The sequence below is a fragment of the Diabrotica virgifera genome, chromosome 9 (assembly GCF_917563875.1).
Source record: "Diabrotica virgifera virgifera chromosome 9, PGI_DIABVI_V3a".
Taxonomy (NCBI): Eukaryota; Metazoa; Arthropoda; class Insecta; order Coleoptera; family Chrysomelidae; genus Diabrotica; species Diabrotica virgifera.
In genome coordinates, this window is record NC_065451.1 from 198,753,249 (window position 1) to 198,773,732 (window position 20,484).

Consider the following 20,484-nt stretch of genomic DNA (forward strand, 5'->3'; position numbering starts at 1 on the left):
TTATAGTGTATCTTCCTTCTATGCTTCCGTTGATCTGTTGTACATAATCGTGTTGTTTATGTCTCTGCGCATTCTCTCTCAGTATTTGTTCTTCACTCTAATACTCCTCTTGGAAATTGGATACAAAATGCAAATGCAATTGCGTCCAATGCAAAATGCATTGGACGCAAAGGGCTGGGTGATAATGATGAAAACCCCTTTTGTATGTTTATATACCAATATACTGTTAATGCAAAAAAACAATTTAAAAAAATCATAAATTTGTCATATTTTAAGAAAAAAATATAAAAACAGAAAATCTAGCATGATCGAATAAAATCGGTCAACGGAGATATATTTAGGATATTGATATCTTCACTTTTATGATAACATTTATAAAGGGAGGCTCTGATTGCAGGTCAGTGTTATTTTTACAGGGAAAATTACATTATTTTTATCGTAAACTAAATTATAACTCACCAAATCATATCATTCCTTAAGAAGCTATAAAACTTTTCTTATAGCGACCACCCCCTTTATTTTTCTTTTCCCTCGAGCCAAACCGTAAAAGCTGTATTTCATCATGTTCTATTTGGGCTCTCGTTGACAAGGAATACGATTTTTTCTGCTTCGTGCAGTTGAAGGTGTTTGGCTTTAGGCAATATATCTTTTGATGTAAGAAGTCTACAGAGACGAAATCATTAATGAAAAATCACATTCCTTTGTGATGTATTAACTTAAAAAAAAATGAAAATTGGATATAAACGATATATGTATAAGATATAATAATTGTCCGAGGCTTCTAAAATTTGCAAGCCATAACGGATGTTGAGACTAAAGAAGATGATGGAATTTTAAAATTTATAATTCACGTCCCATCTGCTCATCGCGGTAAAGTTCCAACGATATATTCTTTATCATTAAATTTTTATGGATAATATTTAGAAAAATATTAGTGGTAAGTCTACAGCTTCTGTCCATTTAATATTTTACACGTTAGCTCTCTAATAAATCAGTTTTGAGTTAAGAGCTGACTTCATTTTTCCAAAAACTGTAATTTTAAGTCCAATACATCCACATCCACATTTTTTAACTTTAACTCAATCTGTCAACGTACGAATGCACAAATATACATTTTATTCAGCCAATCAAGCCGTTACAGTAAGTACTTACTAAAATAATACATCCGTTTGGCAAAGAGCCTAATGGTTCTTGCTATATTTTTCGGATGTCGCCAAATTCCATTGTCTTAAGAAGTCCGATATAAAGAAGCGCGCCAGAAAGGAAGCAGTTTATGAGTTTATGTGCCACAAAGGGATCACGTTACTTTTCATTAATCTTTTCTCTTTTCTGTTATGGGAGAATTTCTTTACAAACCAAATTTAGCAAATTTTGGAAATAGACCAGGGCGGATCTGTAAAAATATTAGTACATTTGGACGTTGTGAGGTGACTCAAATTTTTTTGAAGAAATTGCTTGAAGATAACTCAAATAATAATATTTGAGTTATCCTCCCTCTCAAAAAGGTCCGGAACATTATTTATCAAAATGTCAAAAAATGTAGGAAAAATTCGATTTTTTTCTTCGTTTTTTTGATTATAACTTTAAAAGTGTTCATTTCCGAAAAAAGTTGTACTAACATAAAAGTTGCACAATTAAATTCCCTATAATATAGAATTGGTTAAAAATTTAAAAATTATTCACCCTTGTTGCAAAAAAGCAATAATTGTGAAAAAACTATACAAAAACAAGTATTCGCATTTTACGTTTTTTTAACCATTTATGTATGCTACACCTAGGACCTTCATATTTCACCCAGAAAAACTATATGATACAGTTAAATAATACTGTAAATTTCATTAGGATCGGTTCAATAGATTTTGCAAAATAAATTTTGCAATCCAGCTTTCGCAAAAAATCCGTTTTTTAAATTGTTACAGGACTGAAAATAAAGCAGATAGCAAGTTGAATTTTTTTTCTTATAGAAGTTTACTGTACCTTTTATTTGCAATTTGCAAAATTAAAATCAATTAACTGCCACGGCGTCAGGAATTTTTTTAAATAAACATTAATTATTGGTGCTACGCGCAGGACAGCGGATATTTTGCTCCGATTGGGCATTTCAGTGACCTTTGATAATGATTGATACATTTGAATTTTTATTACATTTCGATATAAATAAATAAATTTGTTTATTGCAAAATATAAACACATACTCTATCCTTTGAAATAACACTTTTTTTAGCAAAAACTTTCTTTGTTCATATATTTTAACTCAGAGAATAAAAGTTTATTATTTTTAAACATATGCAATTGTTTAAACAATATTTTACAAACAATAATAAAATTAGTTTGATTTTTGTGGAATTAAAATATTAAAATAAAATAAAATATAGAGTAGAAAAATAATATATTAGGTAATGATTAGAAGAAATTTTGGTGGAAATCAACTTGTGTGAATCGAACACCGCTGTCCTGCGCGTAGCACCAAAAATTAATGTTTATTTGAAAAATTTCCTGACGCCGTGGTAATTATTAGATTTTAATTTTGCAAATTGCCAATGAAAGGTACAGTACACTTCTATAAGCAAAAAAAAATTCAACTTACTATCTGCTTTATTTTCAGTGTTGCAACATTTTTAAAAAATGAATTTTTTTTGCGAAAGCTGGATTGCAAAATTTATTTTGCAAAATTTATTAAACCGATCTTAATGAAATTTACAGTGTTGTTTTACTATATCATAAAGTTTTTCTGGGTAAAATATGAAGGTCCTAAGTGTAGCATAAATGGTTGAAAAACGTAAAATGTGTATACTTGTTTTTGCATGGTTTTTTCGCAATTATTGATATTTTGCAACAAGGGTGACTATTTTTTAAATTTTTAACCAATTCTATATTGTAGGAAATTTAATTCCGCAACTTTTATGTCAGTACAACTTTTCTCAGAAATGAACAGTTTTAAAGTTATATTCAAAAAACCAATAAAAATATCGAATTTTTTCTTCATATTTTGACATTTTGATTATTTAAACAATGTTCCGGACCATTTTGAGTGGGAGGATAACTCAAATATTATTATTTGAGTTATTTTTAAGCAATTTCTGCAAAAAAAATTGAGTCACCTCTCAACGTCCATCTCAAAACAGATGGGCCCTGGACTAAAAACCGTAAATAATATCACCGATATGCGACACCAAAGTTTCATTCACTTCTGACATGGTGTAGTATCGTATATCGGGAAACAATATTTAATAAGACTAACAAGACGTATAAGTACAGAAATAATTCTATTACGCTTGTTTATTTTCTGGCTATTTTTCGTAACGTTTTGCTTCCTTGTTAAACATGAAAGTAAAATATTATTGTTTAATCGAATAAATACCTAAATTGACACACATTTTATATTCATGGCATACTCAAGCACTATAACTTGCTTCTGTTTTTAATTTTCATTATATGTAGGTTTATACAAGTTTTATTGTTTTTATTTCAGTAATTGAAGTTATTTTGACTTTAGCCGTTTGTCGCAATTCGAACGCCATTTATTTCTGTTTTGCCACGAGTCTACCTCTTCTTCTTCTTTTTTCTCAGCTTTTCCCTTTTTAGTGGTCGTTATTTTTAGGGACCCCTTTTAATTTGTCCATAATAAACAATTTTTCTGACTTGTGATGACTCTACCTCTGTCCATTATTTGAAGCATATCCTCCTTCTGTTAGTATATCTCGCAGGTATTTACATTAATTATTGTTAGGTTTTATTATTTAATATATGTACCCAAGTAGCAATTTTACGACCTGCAACCAATTTTGTCCTAATGGGACGTTACATTTAAGGACAAAATTGGTTCACAATAAGCCTTAACCAAGGACAACGTCTGTTTTTTCTATGGACCAACGTTGCTGCTAATAAGTAATATAATCTGATGACCAACTGACATCGGGAATAACGACGACAATTATTAGGATAAGGTTTGACGTTAAGCTGACGTCGGTCTTAACCTATCTGTAGTGCAATTAAGTGGCATACATCAACGACTACTCAACGTCGGGAATTACAACGTATTTTTTAGGATAGATGCCAACGTTCAGGGGACGTTGGTGTTTTATCGCGTATGGTAGACGCATTTTTCGGGAAGACGACAACGACAATCCAACGTTGAGAATACCAACGTTAATTATTAGGTTAAGGTGTAACGTTAAGCTGACGTCGGGTATAATCTCTATACTACAATGTAATTTACTGGAAGATATTTAACGACTGCTCAACGTCGGGGATTACAGAGTATTTATTAGTATCGAACCCAACGTTCAGAAGACGTCGTGTGTTTTCTCAGTAGGTATATGGTAGATTGCTGCGTGTACTTGCGGGAAGGTGAGAACGACAATACAACGTAGGTAATAACAACGTAGTACTTAAGTAAAGTTGTATACGTTAACCTGACGTCAAAGTTTTTTTATAAGATACCTGTAATTTACTAAAAACGTCGACGACTATCCAACGTCGTAAAGTAAATTTTCGACAATAATTGGTTGTTTAGTTTCCAACTACAAAACGACGTAAAAATTTGCTGATTAGGGCCTATCTGACTTGACTCATCTTGACTTATATGACTATAATATGACAGATATTACATTACATTACCAGGTTGTTTGCGCTTACTTTAGGACGTATTAGGTATACCAATAGGTAAATTCGAGGTGCGCAAGGTAAAAATAGGTTAAACTAAAGGTCAGCAGGGAGTGTCCTTGTCCAAATCAGTTAAAATGTAGTGAAATTTAGGTAGCGAGTCAAATCCGCCATTAGTGAAAGAACGCCATGGTTCAGCCATTTTTTGAAACATAATGTTTGGCAATTTTTTTTGCTAAATTTTAATGAATATTTGATTTTAATTAACGAATTTTGTTTATATATAAATCAAGGATAATTTTGTATGGGTTTAGACATAATAATATATTTTTTTAATTACGATGGTTATTTCTATTTTTACCGTTTTGTTCGATTTAACCTGTAAATTTCTGAGGCGCTTTCAGTTTTTAGCAATTTTTATACCTAGTTTAACAGTACACTTCCTTGCGTTTGTAAATTTTTAACCGCATTATGCAATGAGGCAGATGATTAATAAAATAATTTTACAAGTCACTTAGGTTATATTCTGAATAGAGTAGGAACCTACTTAAATAAGTATCAACTGGCCGTCATGCATCTTAGTTTCTGATGATTTAATATCCTCCAAGATTATTAACCAATTTGGTAAAAATGAAGTGTGTCGGCCGTACTTCTGTGGTAGAGAATTTTATACTATTACTTTACAAGATCAAAGTCCTAAAAACTAACGTAATTTGACGATAAAAATATCTCGAGCTGAGAAGTCGAGAGGGGGACGTCGAGGCAACCCGTATTTCTATTCCCCACTTAGGTGCAAATAGCGGTTTTCTGACCGTCGTCGCAACGTCGCGTATTAACGTTGGGGCATTTAATCCAACGTTAAGACGTCGTAATATTACGTCCAATTGCTTATTGGGTAGCGTATTCAATATAATGTCGTCCGAAAACAATAAGCTTTTACTTTGGTGGTTAGCATGTTAGATTCAAGTGAGTATAACCTATAACTTTTAAGATCGTAGTCAAAATTTTAAATACTTTGCATTACTTTATCAGGTTATACACATTTTAGGCAAACACTGATGATGATCGGTCAAACGATTGAAAACTAGTTCTGTTTGTTTTATGATGTAGCCCTGTATAGGGATTTTAACAAATACACCTTTTATAAAGGATTTTATGTTTTTTTTTTATTTTTAATCCTCTTTAAGTTTCGTGTTAGATATTCTTATCAAAAGAGGACGCAAAAGCAAACAAACTGAAAAAAACAACTGGTATAGTGTGGTTGGCTAAGTGTGTGCTAGTGAGGATATTAGAGGCCATTGAGATACGGAAGATGTTGATTCAGGGCTATTGAAACCAGAGAAGAAAGAAGAAGTGAATTTTGGAAAAGATGTTTTTCCAGAGTGTATGTGTTTGTGTTTTGATCCTTTGATGATAGATACTGTGTTTCTAGTGATCCTTGTACTTAGAAAACATATTATATGCAGAGCAACAATGCCAGACCTTTTCGGCGTTCAAGAGACAACACTGCCCCCTGCAAATCAGTATGAATGTGTGTAAGAGATGACGATGGCGGCCATTACCATTTCAGGTATTGCTATAGTCCTGATCTGTTTTTACGTTCCTGACCAACTCAGCATCTATGTACTGTCACATCTAATGTCACAGAATAGATTTTTAGAAATAGGGCTCTACCAATTTTCATGACCGAATATGTGTGTGTATATGTTTAGATGTAGACTCTTTAGACTCTGCCGCAAACCGTAGTCCTTAGTATCCAATGTACTCATGAAACATGTATTTTCATACATGCCAGACCTCCATTATCGGAATTCAGGGGACGGTTTTCGACATACTCTAGACAGTTTTTTCTGCTAATATGCGAGAGTCAGAAAGTATTTGCATCTATTATCTCGGGACGAACAGGTATAATTGTGCTATGAAGTTGGTAGATTCTTTACGCTCAGAAAGCTGCCTTTTATATGGAGTCTTACCAAAAGGGGGAAAACTTCCTTTCAACGATGTTTGGAAGTTTTAACAAGCTTTTTTATATGTTTCTAGTTAGGAATGTCGAAACAATAAATTGTTTTTTTGTGGTTAACTGAAAATCTTTTGGTAGAATTAGAGGAATAAATACGGTCCGAATGACCATATATAGAAATTAAAAATATTAAAATCTTATCTTATACTATATATCATTTTATTATTGTATATTCTTCAGAATTTGTGTTCTGATTTATTTTTAACATTATTAAGAAACTTAAACTCGACCCACAAACATTTTTCAATACTTTTTCTGTACAAGTCTGTTTAATATTCTAGGCAGGACTTAAGTTCCAAACGTACAGCACAATATCACACAATTCCGTTATTCCCGCTACGCCTAGGAAGAAAACACAACATAAATCAATTATTTCGGTTTACGCAGGCAGCTCAAAGCTCGCAACTCTGTTTAGTCTCTTTCACTGGTAGCGACTGGTCGATTAGATGAAAAGAGATTACCAACAATTAGTTGTTCGTTATCGTCCACGCTCGCTCAGGCTTTTCCTGTTCGTCGAGAGAAATTCGTTGTAGGTCAATTTGGGAAAAGCCGAACTATTGTTACACGTACCAGAGACAAGATTATTTACCTTAACTGTTGTGATTGTATTTGGTAGCCACTAAACTAATATATATAAATAAAAGTTTAATATTAGAAAATAATTCTTGTTTATTTATGCAGGGTAAATTTTAATAGGAATTACACGAGAGCTCTAAAATTATCGATTTGTATCCCGAATGACACTTTGACGGTTTTAATTTTTATATCAAAGTGTCACGAGTGCAAAATAATTCTATAATTTTTAGGAGCTCGAGAGTAATTGGGTAAGATTATTTGATGAATAAAGCTGTATTTTAAAATAATTTTAACTAATATTTTATTGATATCTTCGCCTGAATACTTGCTAAAACTGTTTCTTGGTGTTCTCTGTGACAAGTTGTAAAAATTGTCATTAATGTCACTGAATGTATTTTTGCTTTGCAACGAAGGGCATCTGACGTAATACTTGACGACGGGAAATTAATGAAAAAAATGATCAACATTAATATCAAAAAGAGTGAGAATAAATTGACTATCATGCGACAATTTTTCGAAATCTTGTTTCCTGGCAATAGACACGAGAGCCCTCTGGGCTCTCGTGTCTATTGCTGATTGGAAACAAGTTTAAGAAAAAAAATTGGAGCATTATTTTCTTATTTATTCTTACTATCGTGTGATATTCTACAGCAGTGATAGCACGCCAAATAGAATTCTATTTTGCTGACGTCACAAAATAGAATTTCACAATGCGAAAATCGACGGCTGCTAGGCAACGTGACGTCTATAAAATAGAATTATATTTTGCGTGCTCCCACTACTGATTATTTTTTAATACTTAGATATAAAATTCAAGTCTTTGTATAAAAACATTCAGTGACATTGATCCCAATTAATATGACACACATTTTTTAACTTGTAAAAGTGAACAGCACAATTTAGCAAATATTTAGGCGAAGATTAATAAAAAAATACTAGTTAAAATTATTTATAAATGCAGTTTTATTCATGAAATAATCTTACCGAAGTAAACTCGAGCGCTTAAATTGTCAATTGGTGTTTTCCTCGTGATAATTTAACATTAGATGCAGAACTAATGGTTTATTATGGATATTTTCTTAAATGCGACAGTAGTCAAAACTAGGAAACTGATTGCAATTAAACAGAAACCATCTGTTCGAGCCATTTAAATATCGTATTAATTGTTGCTTGATTTGTGTGCACCTGTATGCAAACCGTTAGTTTATTGAGAAGTGTTAAAGCACTGAGTAACGAATATTTTCATAACATAAACACACAAATAGGGCTTACAATACCGGGATTCCGGGATCCCGAATACCGGGATCCCGGACGATATTTTCCGGTATTCGATACCGGTATTTATAACAAAAATACCGGTATTTCGGTATTAGCTTAATTTATAAAAATGGAATTGATGCACAATAAACTTTCTTCTAAGATATTTTTTGCTATTACAAGAAATTATTTTTGAAGATAAACTACTAATATCAAATATCATTGTAAAAAATATTTATTAAACACATTCATTACACATAAAAGTCAAGTATATCGCTTTCTAAAAGCGTGAATGTCGTTAATTTAAGGCGAATGGTGATACATATCAGCTTCTACAACCAAATTATTAAATCTCGTGTATACAAATATACAGGGTGTCCCGAAAATATTGGTCATAAATTATACCACACATTTTGGGGTCAAAAATAGTTCGGTTGAACCTAACTTACCTTAGTACAAATGTGCTCATAAAAAAAGTTACAGCCCTTTGAAGTTACAAAATGAAAATCGATTTTTTTCAATATATCGAAAACTATTAGAGATTTTTTATTGAAAACGGACATGTATCATTCTGATGGCAGGAACATCTTAAAACAAAATTATAGTAAAATTTGTCCACCCCATAAATTTTTATGGGGGTTTTGTTCCCTTAAACCCCCCCAAACTTTTGTGTACCTTTCAATTAATTTATTATTGTGATACCATTAGTTAAACCCAACGTTTTTAAAACTTTTTAGCCTCTTAGTATTTTTTCGATAAGCCAGTTTTTATCGAGTTGCGGCTTCTTTTTTAATACATTTACATAACAATTTTATGGGGGTTTTGTTCCTTTAAACCCCCCAAATGTTTGTGCACGTTCCAATTAAACTATTATTGTGGTACCATTAGTTAAACACAGTATTTTTAAAACTATTTTGCCTCTTAGTCTTTTTTTGATAAGTCGCCTTTTATCGAGATGTGGCTTCTTTTCAAAAATATACCTAAAATGTAAGTTATAAATAAATTTTCAGATTATTAACAGGTGTCTATAATCATACTTAACCATATACAAATATGTGGTGGATTCGACAAATATTCAAAATATCTTGATAAACACTGGCTTATCAAAAAAGTACTAAGAGGCCAAAAAGGTTTAAAAACATTTTGTTAACTAAGGGTGCCACAATAATCATTTAATTGGAACGTACACAAAAGTTTGGGGGATTTAAGGGAACATATCCCCCATAAAATTTTTATGTGGTTCACAAAGTTCACTTTAATTTTTTTTTAAATGTTGCTCCCATAGAAATTCCACATGTCCATTTTCAATCAAAAATCTCCAAGAGTTTTCGATATATGAAAAAAAATCGATTTTCATTTTATAACTTCAAAGGGCTGTAACTTTTTTTGTGTGCACTATTGTATATAGGTAAGTGACGTTCAATCAACCTATTTTTCACCCCAGAATCTGTGGTATAATTTATTACCAATCTTTTCGGGACACCCTGTATAAAATGAGTTCTTAAAATTGAGTTCAAAAATTCTTAAATATTTAAAATTAGACTACTTTACTTTATAAATATGCCGAAAGATTTATTAATCAGAATTGTTTTTACATTTTCAGATTTTTCATTTTTGTTGTGTATTGTGTATAAATTAGGCTCACTTATTTTCTGAATTATTAATAATAATTGAAAATATATAGCGGTCTAAATACAGAGAAATCCGTATAAAATATTTGTCACAGTAAGTTAATCTTTGTATTATTATATTTTAAAGTTAAATTAATTTACAAATAGCAAATTTCATGAGTAAAAGTACTATCCTATTGTATGCAAAATTTATCCTAGAACCAAATATATAGTTTTTCTATTTGCACATTTTTTGTATCTATCTATTCCTACTCTCTAGGAATGTTATAAACAACATCTACTCATTTCAAAACAAAATTTAATAGGTTTCATATATTATTTAATAACAAGTTGATATAACAACTGAGGATAGTATAAAAATATAACGTGTATATTTTTTATTCATAATACCGGTTTCAATACCGGGATCCCGGTATTTGAAATTTTAAATACCAAATACCGGTATTGAGATTTCGGCTCGGTATTGTAAGCCCTACACACAAATTCTTCCCACGTGTGGACGACAACAATTTAATTATCTACTTCTACGGCATCTGATTTCAGAGTTGAATATCCGACTTTGTCAGTCAGCTGTCTCGACTAGACCAAGAATGGATGGGTGATACCTACACCCATACCATGAAAAAAGTTTGTATGTGTTTGTGCAACGTGTATGTGGCCGTTTTTTTCTGTTTTTTACTGTTTGGTGTTGTACGGAGGACAAAGCAGTTAGCAATTGCAATCAAAAATCATATTTAAATTCATAAGGTGCACATGATTACACTTACACGTCAATGTGGCGGTACTTTTTTACTATTTGACGTAAGTAAAAAAGAGTTTTGTATTTGTTTTTCTTACAAGACCTCTTTTTTTATTTTAGCATTACCTCCGATGATGACGTTTATGTCGAAAGCGCTGAGCTAAAGAAATAAATTATTTACACACTTTGACATACTACATTTTCATTTCCTTTATTCATTCAAGTGTGTACAAACTTATCAGTCTTTCAACTATTTTTAATTTATAGCTTAAAAGTTTTATACACCTATTAATTAATCATGACAATAAAAACAAATAACATCCATCAATACTATAGCGTTCATGATCATCTCGTTAGTCCATCTAGTAGACACAAAAATAAACTGGATGGTTTGCACCAGCGAGAGCACGCTACGCATAACTGATCGCGTAGAAAGCATGGGATGCTCAAATCGTAGCCATAAACTGACATCGTTTGGCCTTGGGACTTATTGATAGTCACTGTAGATCCCAATCTAATTGGAAACTGAAAAGGTTTACTTTGAATTGGCGTATCTGTTATTTGTTGAGTACTGTTGTTAATTCTTTTTACGTATTTTGGGACATGCATCAATTGTGCTTGTGCCTTGCTTGCGGGGCATCCAACTAGTGTGTTACTTGAGAATAGAGTAAAGTTCGTGCAAAGGCATCAAAGCATCCACACGATTAGAGGCCTTGAAAAATTCGGTGAATATAGTTTTTGGTGGATTTATAACACGATCAATTACTGGCCTCGTTCGTGAAATACACGCGTTGACCTTTTTCAATATAGACTGCTAAATGAATAACTGCTGAATCCCGTTTACGAATTTTTATTAAATCGTTTTTTTTAACTGGAAGAGTATTTATAATGGTATTTTCTACTTGAGACAAAACTGTCTCACTGTCTTTCTTCACATACTTGCACATGTATTTGATACTCTTCACTTAACTGAAGAACTCAACATTAATATGAGCACTTAATGTCTCGCTCAGCAAAGGCTAATATGGTACCAACTACTAACGATTGTCAATGTCAGTGTCTTATTGATATTTTTAATACCTACACGATAGGATACTCGTCGATATTTTTGTGATCATATCGTTAGAAAATGTATTAGAAAAACTTTTGATATATTTTTCATCTGCCATGCAAGGTGATAAACGATTAAAATTACCGAATAATCCATAAATCATGTGTGTTGTAACAATATAAAAAAGCATTTCGTAGGTAGCATCTGCTTTCCACATTATATCTCACATTATCGATCTCTTTCGGTGGAGTATGGCAACTAACACTGACAATTGAAAATTTCATAAAATTAAAGAATTAATATGTTGTTTAATTTATGTCCAAAAGTTAAACTGTTGCACTTTTCTTCCATGAAATTTGTCGGTCGTTCTATCCGTGTGCTCAGAATTTTTGTAATGCTTATGATTCGTTCGTGAGTAAAAATTCCGTTTGTAGATACCAATTTTTCTAAAATTTTGTAGCATTAAAAATTTATAATATTTACCGCTAGTTTTTTTCGTGTGCTCAGAATTTTTCTACTGCTTGCAATTCGTGAAAAAAGAGATATTTTTGTAAAATTTTGCAAAATTAAAAAATTCATATATTGTCCAATTTGAGCCCAAAAGTTAAACTGTTGCACTTTTCTTTTATGAAATTTCCCGCTCGTTCTTCTTCTTTGCTCAGAATTTTTGTACGGCTTACGGTTCGCTATTTCGGAAACGGACTGTTCTAGAGAAAAGAAAATAGTACCGTTCTGTTTAGAATTCAGAAAGGAGTTTATCTGCCAAATTTCATCAAAATCGGTCAAGCCGTTTCGGAGGAGTATGGTAACTAACACTGTGACAGGAGAATTTTATACCTATCTATCGATGTAAAATATTTAAATGGCTATTAAAAAATAACGGTTTGAGATAGAAAAGTGAAAATTTAGGTTTATATGTATCTTTTGGTTCTACATCATACGAAATTCAGAAAAAACAGTTTGTAAAAAAAATACAAAAAAAATTCAGGGGAGCAACCCCCCTTATGACGTACGGGTATGAAAATAGACTTATGCCTATTCCCAGTCCGGTAGAATATATTATGTACGTGTAAAATTTCATAAAAGTCTGTTCAGTCGTTCTCGAGTTATAAATGGTGTAACTAACATAACTCGACTTTCTTCTATATTATATATATAGATAAAGTTGGTATAATTTATTCAGTCGTACAAAAGTATATTGTTTGTCTAATCGTCCTATGCTGGGTTAAGTTGTTTCAAAAGCCACTAGACTAATAGTATTCATGAATGGCAGTTTTACGGACTTTAAAAATGTGATTTCTATAAACTTTAATTCCAATTATTTACGCCGTTCTTAATCAAAATTCAGAGTTAGTGCAATGACATGAAAGGATCTTAATTTCGAGACGAATCTATTCACGTAAATTTTATTTCATTTGAGTGACATTATACATATTTTCCATAAGAGGTGTGCTGTATCCTTTTTTATGAATTATGGAACGCTGTTTCATTATAACTACTGCAGAAATATCACCAGACAAATTTCATTTGTAATTTTAATATGTGGCAAGGAAATTGCGCTGCACAATAGCATATGTCGCAATTTAATTACATAATGTATTAAGTTCAATAACGCATTTTGTGTTGCAGTTATGGCGACATGCGGACAAACGATAAGAGAGAATGGCACTTACTTCGTGAATAATGAATACCCCAATCAGTACGATGGCACTGGATCCTGTCAACTTACTTTGATTAAATCCAGCCCGGATGTCTGTCAATTCAGGTTAGTAATTGTGAATTCTGCTTTGTGGTGATATCTTGCATATGGATTGCATTTCAAGTGGGCGATTGGATGCGTATATTGGATTTGGAGCGTAGGTATGAATTTCTAATTCAGTTATTATATCTCAAATTCATCCGTGTGACGATAATATAATTAAATCCTTTAGAGTACGCCTATGTATTACACAAATCGTACCATCTCTGATGGTAGAGAGAGGTGTTAGACAAGGATGCGTGTTGTCACCTGACTTATTTAACATCTATGGTGAACATGTCATGAGGATGGTTTTAGAAGGATGGGCCGGTGGAATAACAGTAGCTGGTAGGAAAATCTCCAATTTAAGACTTGCTGATGACACTACACTTATAGCAGCAAATGAGCAAGAAATGCTTGATCTTCTGCGAAGAGTTGAGTACGAAAGAAATAAAGTTGGTCTGAAAATCAATACAGCTAAGACAAAAATAATAGTGGTCGACAGATTTGACACTATTCAACTGACTAACATGTTACAGGAATACCAGATAGTAAACACCTTTGTCTATCTCGGGTCTAGTATAAAACGATGGAAACTGTGAAGCAGAAGTTCGGAGACGTATTGGTAACACTCTCTCAAAATATCAAGCTGAGACTGGTGAATGCCCTTGTATTCTCAATATTTCTATAGGGAGCAGAGACTTGGACTCTTCGCGCATGCGAGCGCCAAAAAATTGATGCCTTTGAGATGTGGTGCTGGAGAAGAATGCTGCGCATACCTTGGGCAGCTCATAGGACAAACGTTTCCATTCTAAACCAACTCAATATTAAAAAAAGGCTGTCCACAATATGTCTGCAATGAATTCTGCAATTTTTTGGTCACGTGGTTTGCAGAGGTGACGACAGTTTGGAGAGATTAATTGTTTCTGGAAACGTTCCGGGCAGAATATCACGAGGACAATCACCATCTAGATGGTCTGACCAAATAAAGCATTCAGCTGGAAACTCATTCTGCGAAGCTCTTAGAGCAGCTGAAGATAGAGACCAATGGAGAAACATTGTTAGGAATATTGTAAGAAATCACGATCCTCAGTGGTGGAGAAACAACAAGAGAGAGACCATCTCTGACAGTATAAGGCAGGGTCAGACGTTGCGGTAGATTTGAGCGATTTATCGTAACGATAAATCGCTTAATTACTTACCTACTTAGTCCTAACCCTTTCTACTTTTAGGTCTAAGACTGGTGGAGATGAGTCTGGCATTGTAGTCTTCATGGTCTCCAATCTTGTGTTAGGTTTCTTGAACTTTCCAATGTCAATCCTTTCTTCTCGACCTCTTTCCTGATTTCACCTACCAACATAACTCTTGGTCTTCCTCTTTTTTCCCCTGCACTCTCGTTTCGAACACTCGTTTTGTTAGTCTCTCGTTAGACATTATACATGCGTGCCTGAACCATCGAAGTTGTCCCTCTACTATTTGTTCATTGATTGGTTCTAGTTTTAAGTTTTGTCTGATTGTTTTGTTTCGTATTTTGTCTGTCCTCTTTCTGTTTGCTACTTTCCTCAGGAACCTCATTTCCATAGCATTTACTCTGGATTTTTGTCTCCCCGACAATGTCAATGTCTCGCTACTATACATGATTGTTGGTCTCACTAATGATCCAACGACTGCCGTTTTTACTTTCTCCTTTTTCTCTTTTTCCCCCAAAAATTTTGTTTTCATAGTGTTTAATAAGCTTCCTGTTCATCCCATTCCCTCGTTTATTTCCATGTCTTGTTTACCATTTGATTCAATTATTACTCCTAGGTATTTAAAATATTTCACTTACTCTAGGTGTTTACCGTCTAATTCTATTGCGTGTGTCTTCCTCATATTTGAAATTATCATTGTTTTTTTTTGTCTGTATTAATTTTCATATTTATGTTTAATAGTTCTTCTTCTAGGATTTCAAGATTGTTCTGTAAGTCTTCTCTGTTTTCTGCTATCGATACAAAGTCGTCTGCAAATACTAGCTCCGTTAGAAGAGTCTGTTTCATTTGCCAGTATCCTAATCTTTTCTCATTCTTCTCTTGGATTTCTTTATTACCTCATCCAGTACCACTGAGAATAGCAGTGGACTTAACACGCGTCCCTGTTTGACGCCTTGATTTGTAGTAAATTTTCTGGATTCGTCGTTATCGGTTATTACTATATTTGTATTATTTTTGTACAATTCGTCTATTTCTTCTATTATATGTCTGTCGACTCACCTTCCTTTCAGTGTCTTCGATACGTCCTTTCTTCGGATTTATATATATGTAATATAATTTATTTTATTTATAATTATTTTAATTTTATTTTAATATATTTATGTTGATTTATTATTTTGAAATATTTACAGGCTTAACTTTGAAGAACTAAACCTAATGCAACCAGAATCTGTCAATCATATATGTGATAATGACCAGTTTCTGGTTTCCGGTGGAAATCCTGTCCCAGTGATTTGTGGGAATAATATGGGTAACCATAGTAAGTATACTATAATAACACTTTTTAGTGGTTTTATATTTAATATAAAACATTTTAAATGTAATTTTCTATTTTTAAATTACATTTTGACCTAAATAAATCATAATAAGTTGTAGAAGTAAGCCTTTTGTTATGTAAGTGATTAGGACAGTAAGATAATCATGCTGTAAAACTTCACACAACTAATTAACAGTTAATATTCAACTTCTTCCTTATCAGCTTGTTCTTCTCATTCTTTATCAGCTTTTCAGTTTTCAGTGATCGCTGTTCATTAATCTTCTTCGCCACTCAGTCCTGTCCATCGTGTCTTCATTTAAATCTGTCTCTCTCAAGGCAAGTCTTTGTTTTGCCACTAAGTCCTTTTATCTTCTCCTCGATGTTTCTATAACTCTATTTCTCTCAAGTTTTAACAGCTCCAATCATTTACCTATTTAGCTAATTACGTGAATCTATTACTTTCTCTCCTGTGGCGCTACAGCCTCAGCATTCCAGAATCTCTCTACAAGTGTCTCTGTCCCTGGCTACTCTCCTCCAGTTATATACACTCAATATCTCTTTTCTGATCTACTGAATCTACTAGTAACTTGGTTTTAATTTTCAACCACTGCATTGCATATTACAGATATATGAAATGGTAATGTACCACTGTGAATAAAATGGGTACCACTGCGCACTGCAGTCATTTTTTTTGGTGATACATTAAAAGTCCCTCTGCCACTAAAAGAGATCAAATATACTAACCGAGGTACCTATACTAAAATCACAATAAAGATGCACTTCTTCTTCTTCAGGTTCCTTCCCCTATCAGAGGTTGGATATCATCATCGATATTCTAATTTTATTGGCCGCACTTTTGAATAATTCTAATGAGCTGCAACCTAACCACTCTCTCAAATTTCTTAGCCAGAATATTTTTCGTCGTCCTGGGTTTCTCTTCCCTTGTATCTTCCCTTGCATAATTAACCTAAGTAATACGTACTTCTCGCCCCTCATTATATGACCCAGATATTGAATCTTTCTAATTTTAACAGTTTTTATGACTTCACATTCTTTCTTCATTCTTTGTAACACCTCTATATTAGTTACTTTTTCAGTCCACGATATTCTGTGGATTCTCCTATAGCACCACATCTCAAAGGAGTTTAATTTTTTGATTTCAGACTGTTTTATTGTCCACGCTTCCATGCCGTATAGTAAAGTAGAAAAAACGTAAAAACGTAGCATTCTTGTGCGGAACTCTAGATTAACGTTACGGTTGCAAAGTAAGTTCTTCAATTTTATGAACGTGTTTCTTGCCATTTCTATTCTAGCTCTGATTTCTGATCTAAATATTTATATGTTGTTACTCTTTCGATCGTTGTATTATTGATGATCAGGTTATATACATTTTGTGTTTTTTTTTGAGAATATCATTGATTTCGTTTCCTTGAGCTTCATTTGCAGTCCGTATCTTTCACATGCATTGTATACATGTTGTATTATGTATACTGTAAATCTTCCATGTCACTTGCAAATATGACCGTATCGTCCGCATATCTAATATTATTAATGCTATTTCCGTTGACCAAAATACCTTCCACAATATCTAATAAAGCTTCTTGAAATATCACTTCACTGTAGACGTTGAATAAGATTGGTGAAAGTATGCATCCTTGTCGAACTCCTCTAAGTATACTTACTTCCTCTGTCAGTTCTCCTTCGACTCTTACTCTTGCTTTCTGATTTTGATACAGATTCGATATAATTTGTAGATCTCTACTATCTATATTTTTGGTCTTAAGATTACTTAAAAGCTTTTCATGTTAAACTCTATTAGCCACTTTACACCATGCAACTAATTGCGCAATTAATTGCACAATTTCTTGCAGCAATAGAAATTGCATCGTGTCATACGCGAATTGCACAGAAAAGCTGCAACTCCTTGCTGCAAGAATAAGTTGCAGCTAAATAGAACATGTCCTATTTTTCGTGCAATTTTTTCTGCAATTTGGTTATATTTTTAGTAACTTTTAAGGCTACAGTGTTTGTTTTTACTTTTCTGCTGTCAACAAATAAAAGATTTTGATGACATTGAACTTCTGTCATCTTAAATTTCAAACCAAACAATTTATTAACAAAACTAGAGGAACTTTTTACCAATTTCACGCTTCACAGATAATATTATTCAGGTGAATAACTTTAATTATGCAACATAGGGATTAAAAAAAACTATTTTATTTCTTACAACTTGTTTCCTTTTGTAAATGAATAATATGTATTACATACTTGGATTAGGTATTAATTGATTTTGTTATACTTAATACATAATATTATAATTTTCTCAAATTATAATCTAACATCTTTAATCTAATATCTGATAATTCTACTCAAAAAATTACATTTAATTTGTAAAAACAAACATAACCTAAAATTTATGCTATTTTGTCAAAGTTTCTGTCTATTTCATGTCGTTTGCACCGTGTAATCACTTTATTGCAGAAAGTTAGTTGCAACTTATTGCACAAGTTCTTGCGCAAGAAATTGTGCAATTAATTGCGCAATTACTTGCATCGTGTAAAGTGGCTATATCAAAAGTTTTTTTAAAATCTATGAAGCAAGCATATATGTCCTGATTCATATCCAGACATCGTTGTGTCAGAACATTGACTCCGAATAATGCTTCTCTAGTTCCTAGACCCTTTCTAAAACCTATCTGTGAATCACTTATTTCTTGTTCTAATTTCACGTGGATTCTGTTATCTATGATTTCAAGCAAGGTTTTCAATGTGTGGCTCATTAATGCAATTGTCCGATAGTCATTGCAATCTTTAGCATTTGTGATTTTTGGAATCGTTACAAAAGTTGAGAGAAGCCCTTCTTTGGGTATGTGTCCCGTCTTGTATATGGAGTTAAAAAGGTCTACCAAGACATCAATATTATCTTCATCAATTATCTTCAATAGTGCAATTGGTATTTCATCGGGCCCTGTAGCTTTTCTACCTTTTATGTGTTTTATGGCATAAATAACTTTCTCTTTCATTATTTCTGGTCCCGTGGTTTCTCCGTCAACTTCTAATTGTTCTACTTTTTGGTCATAAAATAGGTGTTCAATGTATTCTTTCCATCTACGTAATTTGTCTTGCGTTTCAGTAATAGTGATACCATCTGCATTTGGTAATATCTCGATTGGTTTGTTACGATTTCCTGAAATCATTTCTTTAACCTTCTTATGGGTGTTGAAAGTGTCATACCTTGCCTCACATCCCTCAATTTCTTGACATTTAAAGGACATCCATGTTTCCTTAGCTTGTTTTATTTTCTGTTTTATTTGTTTAATAATTTCTTGATATTTAATTTTATCTTTGTTTTTATGTATTCTTCTTTCGTCCATCTTCTCGAGAATTTCTTGTGTCATCCATTCTTGTTTGGCAGCTTTTGTAAATGTTAATGTTTTCCGTCCCACAGTCTCTATTGTGTTCTTTATATTCTTCCATTTTGTTTTAATATCTGTAGTGTTATACTCTGATTTATTTTATTTCGAGTTTCTTGGTATGTATTTGGTTCTCTTAATTTATCAATGTTATATTTGTGGTCTAGATCTTTTCATTAATGGTTTTCTCAATCTTACATTCATATTTGCTACTACTGGGTTGTGGTCCGAGTTTACATTTGCTCCAGGGTAAGTCTTCACTACTGTAATAGAGTTCTTAAGGATGCACTAGAAATAAACAAACCAAGACACGTTGAATGTTACGAGGAGCACTCCCGGATCATGATTTACAATGTATAAACTTTGAAAATCATGATTTGGGATTTAGAATATTTATACATTGTCCTCAATACCGAGTGATTGCCGGTATAAGCGATCTCCCACTTGCTGACCAACGGCTTCGGGCGAATGAGTTGGTAAGTGGTAGGACACTCTTTTGTCCTGGAGTTGAGAAATCGGCTTCGAAGGCGGAGGAACTATTATGTAGTCAACGGCATAAGGATGTGGAAAGCAACGGGATGACTACCACATTATATATCCCTAGTAAAACCATCATGACGAGTAGGAGATTTAAAGATGATATGCCATGCGACCCGATTAGCAACCGGTGTCGTCGAGTTTCCGGGCTGGACGATGTGAAATCAGAGACCGGCCACGCAACGGTGGGAACCAGGCCTTACGTGGAAAATATGCGACTGGATAAAACAAACGAAAATGTCAGAAAATATACTGTTAAGATAGCTACATGGAACGTAAGAACTCTTTATCAGACTGGAAAACTAAACAACGCAATTAATGAAATGAAGAGGCTCACAATTGATATTCTGGGGATGAGTGAAATAAGATGGCCAGGTAATGGTAAGTGCGAGAAGGAGGATGCAACAATATTT

At 32.9% G+C, this 20,484-nt stretch overlaps 1 protein-coding gene across 1 annotated transcript in view; it reads left to right on the forward strand.

Moving 5' to 3' along the window:
- LOC114334212 (uncharacterized) overlaps nucleotides 1-20,484 on the forward strand; it is a 166,422-nt gene that overhangs the window by 71,279 nt on the left and 74,659 nt on the right. The window contains exons 6-7 of the mRNA XM_050660786.1: nucleotides 13,509-13,644; nucleotides 15,998-16,125. Of these exons, the coding sequence (XP_050516743.1) occupies nucleotides 13,509-13,644; nucleotides 15,998-16,125 (264 nt within the window). The remainder of the gene's footprint in view (nucleotides 1-13,508; nucleotides 13,645-15,997; nucleotides 16,126-20,484) is intronic.